Consider the following 5000-nt stretch of genomic DNA (forward strand, 5'->3'; position numbering starts at 1 on the left):
CATTTCTCTACCTTTTTCTTTACTTATATTTTCATCCCTCTCTCTCTCTCTCTCCCTCTCTCTCTCTCTCGTTCAAACCTTACGGAATTCTATCTTTGTCGCATATCAGAAACTCTCGAAACAGGATGGCGGACAACAATCCGTTGGGGAAAAGCTGGAGGAACTCCAAGTCGAACTGTAATACGAATAAGTACGACGTACGTGAAGGGTGATTTGTGGGGGTGGGGTGGGGTGAGAGTGAGTTGGAAAAGAGGGAGTAAAAGAGGAATAGCGGAAAGGATGGGGTAGAGAGAGAGAGAGAGAGAGAGAGGGAGATTTGGGGAGGTTAAAAGGGGGATGGAAGATTCGACGAATCTCTCGAAGTTCCAGTGGACGAACTTTCCGCACTGCGGGGTCTTGAAACTGGCGTACGAAGATGATGACGAAGTTGATAATCAAAGATGAGAAAGAAGAAGAAAAAAAAAAAAAGAAGAAGATGAAGGATAAACGAAAAAGAAAAAAAGGGAGAGAGAGAGAAAAAAAAAGAGGGAAAATATGACACTCCGTTGTTTGCGTTTCTGATTGACTCTCGCTACGCTTCGCTTTTCCCAAATATCTTTTTCCTCTCTTTCATTATTTACTATCTCTCTCTCTCTCTCTCTCTCTCTCTCTCTCTCTCTCTCTCTCTCTCTCTCTCTCTCTCTCTCTCTCAGCCTTTTATCTTTCCTCTTTTCATCCTCCAAATTCCCCAAGATCCGATTTTCGGTCTTTCATTTATCGACTATAATCGCGTAATTATTTATCTTGACTCACGGTTTTATTTCTATCCCTTATTTAAAGGGTCGTAAGGACGGATCGTAGATCACCTCGGCGTTTGCGATAACGCCATTGATCGTTGCTTTTTATTATCGAAGGAAGATTTCATACTTAAAAGATCTCACACTTTTTTCCTTTTTTTTTTCTCCTTTTTTTCTTCTTTTCTTTTTTACACCCCTCTTTGAATTGTTTCCCACCTTTTATGCGATAACGTTGTCCGACGAGAAAAATATTTTGAAAGAAAAAAAAGAAAAAAAAAAAAAAAAAAGAAAAAACAAAAAAAAAGGGAAAAACAATCAAGACACAATCATCAGTTCATTGGTTAATGAATAATTTAATTCTAATGGGGATAAGAATTATATCGATGATCTTATTAAAACAGAGGCGTTAAAAATACAAAAAGAGTTAGATCCTCCTTCAGTTTCATTTATAATAATTTCATTAGGAAATTCTCGGTCAAAGTTTTCGAAAATTCGGTTTAATAAAGCCTTCCGGTTGGTCGCTCTAAAAATTCGCTTGAAAACGAAATTAAAGAAAGTAAAAAGAGGGATAGCTAAGAGCAAAGGATAGAGAGAGAGAGAGAGAGAGAGAGAGAGAGAGAGAAAAAAAGATAGAGAGAGACAGAGAGAGAGAGAGAGGGAGACATGTACAAAGGAACGCAAAGGGACTAAAGGGGATGGGGTAACTGGCATTCCCGAAATGCAAGGGGCCCACTCTCGTAGTAGCTAAAATGTGAATTTATGTGTACATGTATGTATGTATATATATGTATACGTTTATGTGTACGTGAGTACGAGGGTTCAACATTCTACGAGTGTATCTTTCCAACGTTCTATATATTTTCCCGCCTTCCATTCACCTTTCTTTCTTTTTCTTCCTCTTCTTTTTTTATTCCTCTTTCACTTTCGAAAAACCCTAAACTTGAACGCTCGACTGGTAAACCGATTTTACAGGGGGTTGATCTAATAGTTCAGTATCTCTTACAAAAAGAAATAATCTTTTTGTTCGTACGACATCCGAGAATTATAAAATTATTTATTTACGTTGGATCGACAATAACAAACAAAAAAAAAAAAAAAAAACAAGAAGAAAAGAAAAGAAAAAACGAAGAAAATTGTAATATGAAATAAGGATAAAAAAATTAATAAATTTTTTTCGGGAAAATTGAAAAGAAAAAAATAGAATAGGGGAAAAAAAATAGTAAAACAAATGCCGAACGTAAATAAATTTTTTTTTTACATTTATATATATATATATATATATATATATATATATTTTATATAATAATATTAAGAAAAATAAATAAAAATAATAGAAATATCGGGTCGAAGAGAAAATATTTATATTTCCTTTTTGAATCCACTCTATATACATATATATACATATATATAAAATACATATATATATATATATATATATATATATATATATATATATATAAAGTACCGTCTGATACAAGCAGAGACCTCTACTACTTACTACTACTACGAAGATCACCATCCATCCCATCCAGACGGTCCACGTTCTGTCTACCACCACACTAATAGCAATTCTCGTATTCCCAGAGCGTGTTCGTTTGGCCGGTCTACCGCCAAAAACACAACGCTTACTATACTGACATATATTATTCAGGGTTGTATGGGGACGGTTATTTTACGGCGTTTAACTTCATGCTTACGAGCGTAACATAAATTTATGTATGTACTTTTAAAATAAAACAAACGAAATGAAAAAAATTCGATAATTGAAATTTTATTCAGTCGCAATTATTTAAAGGATAATATAAAAAGCTTGTTTGTTCATTCAATTTTTTCTTTCCTTTTTTTTTTTTTCTTTTTCTTTTCTTTTTCTTTTTCTACTACTTCTTTCTTTTCTCTGTGGGGGGGAAAAAAAAAAGAAGAAGAAAAAAAAAAAGAAAAGAAATTTATTTCGATGTGAATTGGTCGAAGATTTTTCTTTTTCTTTTGTAAAAAAAAAAAAAAAAAAAAAAAAAAATGAAGAGTTTAAATTTTATTAAGCGAGAACGTTATCTCGTTAAAAACTCTTATAAAATAATTTCTTGCACGTTGATTAACGATTGATTAAATACGAGAGAATTTATGTATATATATATAAAAAATATAAATAATAAAATAGATAATTCAGTTTAAGCTCGAAGAAAAACATAATAGATTTATTACACATTGATTGCGTGAATGATTTTTTATATATAAAATAAAATAAAAAAGAAAAAAAAAAAAAAGAAAAAAAAATCTATTTAATCTCAAATAAAACTCGCGCGATCTCTTAGATGCTAGTGTTATCTTATTAAAAATATCGTAAATTTATTGCACCTTTGTTGTCAATCGATTGCGTGTCAGTAGATCTTTTCTTTTTATATATATAAAAAAAAAAAAAAAAATATATAAATAAGATAAATCAATTTTAAAATCTTAATTAAAAGAAAAGAATCTTCGTAAAGCGTATGGTTGTCTTATTAAAAATTTGTAAATTTATTATATCCTTTCTTTCTTTCTTTCTTTCTTTCTTTTTTTCTTTCCTTCTTCCTTTCTTTCCTTTTACGAATTCATTCGCCTCGCTGGGAGAATACTGTTTGTCATTTATATGAAGTCTATTCTCACGAACGATAAAAGTATCACGACATAATATTATCGTCGAATTTTTTGAAATATTATCATCACCATATAACAATCTCGCTTATACGCTATATAACCATGACTTTTTCTACGTGAATCATATCTCCTTTCTTTTATTTATTTCGCATATTTATACACTGCCATATTGAAAGCATGCACTTTACAAAAAGAATAAGAAGAAGAAGAAGAAGAAGATGATGAGGATGAAGAAACGTAAAAAAAAAAAAAAAAAAAAAAAAAAAAAAAAAAAAAAAAAACTGATCTGATTTCAACTATGACTGAACACAATAAATGCTATTTGGACGAACGTAAAGCTCGAAAAAAAAGAGAAGATAAAATTAAGTTAGAATTAAGCTGATTAAAACTTGCTTTGTACCACCCTCTCCTACTCTCTTCCCTCCACCACCATTCCCATCCCCCTCCTCGCCTCCCTCTCTCCCATCATCCCCACGCGCTTCTCTCTTCAACGATATAAATCATTTAAGCTTAATACAGATCGACGATCTTAATATGAATTAGACATAGTATTAGATAACGGAATAAAAAAAAAATGTTTCATTTTCACAATCTTTTTGAATAATATGTAATATTATAAAAAAAAATATATATATATATATATATATATATATATATATATATAAATCATTATTAAAGAAATCTACGAACAAATGCATGGTATGTATGAACGGTTTGTAAAACAATCGGAAATAGAAATGAATGAAAAAATGAAAGAACGTGTCAGCGAAAGTCTTTAAAGAAAAAAAAAAAAAAATAATAATAATAATAATAATAATAATAATAATTCATATCGAAGAAAATGAAATTGAGGGGGATAAAAAACGTGGAATAAAAAATAAAAAATAAAAAAAAAAAAAAAAGGAAAATAAAGGGAAAAGAGAAAAGAGAAGAAAGTTGATTGAAGAAAAAAAGGAAAACGACATTAAAAAGCGTAGGAGGATGAGAGACGGTGAGCGAGGAAGGGGAGTGGGCGAGGGAGGAGGGAAAGGTGCAAAAAAAAAAAAAAGAAAGAGAAGAAAAGGTAAAGAAAGAAGAAATACAAGAAGAAATCCTTTTGGTAAACTTTCTTTTACGATCGATAATTCCGAGGAGAACAGGGATGTAACTGAGTACCACCCCCTCTATACGATACCTACAATCTTCGTTCTAGTTGCTGCAAGCAATTAAAGCTTCATTATATTATGCAGCGTTGGAGAGACCACTCGACCCACAAATATACGATCAAAAAAAGAATCTATTAATGTGTATAGTCCATGCATATACTTTTAATAAATTTTTCTTTTATTTGTCAGGATATCTCAAAAAAATTTCATATATAAATAAATTAAGAAATAAATAAATAAATAAATAAATAAATAAATTTAATCGTACGCTTCGTATAATTAATAGAAGAATATTTTCCAAAGAAAAATTATTATCATTCAATTTAACGTGGATCATTAAATTTATTTTAATATTAGCCTGAAAAACGTCACGTAAATGAATACGATAACTTTATCGTATGTTCGATGTGATTAATGAAAAAATGAAAAATAAAAAAAAAAGAAAATG

General features: G+C 30.3%; 1 protein-coding gene across 4 annotated transcripts in view; it reads right to left on the minus strand.

Moving 5' to 3' along the window:
• LOC124950734 (dual specificity protein kinase splA) overlaps positions 1–5000 on the minus strand; it is a 183996-nt gene that overhangs the window by 108166 nt on the left and 70830 nt on the right. For 2 of the 4 annotated variants that reach the window (XM_047497913.1, XM_047497912.1), the window contains exon 2: positions 2275–2380. The exons of the other annotated variants lie outside the window; for them this stretch is intronic. In XM_047497913.1, coding sequence (XP_047353869.1) covers positions 2275–2380 — 106 coding nt within the window. The remainder of the gene's footprint in view (positions 1–2274; positions 2381–5000) is intronic. 4 annotated transcript variants of the gene reach the window in all.

Source organism: Vespa velutina, chromosome 7, assembly GCF_912470025.1.
Source record: "Vespa velutina chromosome 7, iVesVel2.1, whole genome shotgun sequence".
In the NCBI taxonomy this organism is placed as follows: Eukaryota; Metazoa; Arthropoda; class Insecta; order Hymenoptera; family Vespidae; genus Vespa; species Vespa velutina.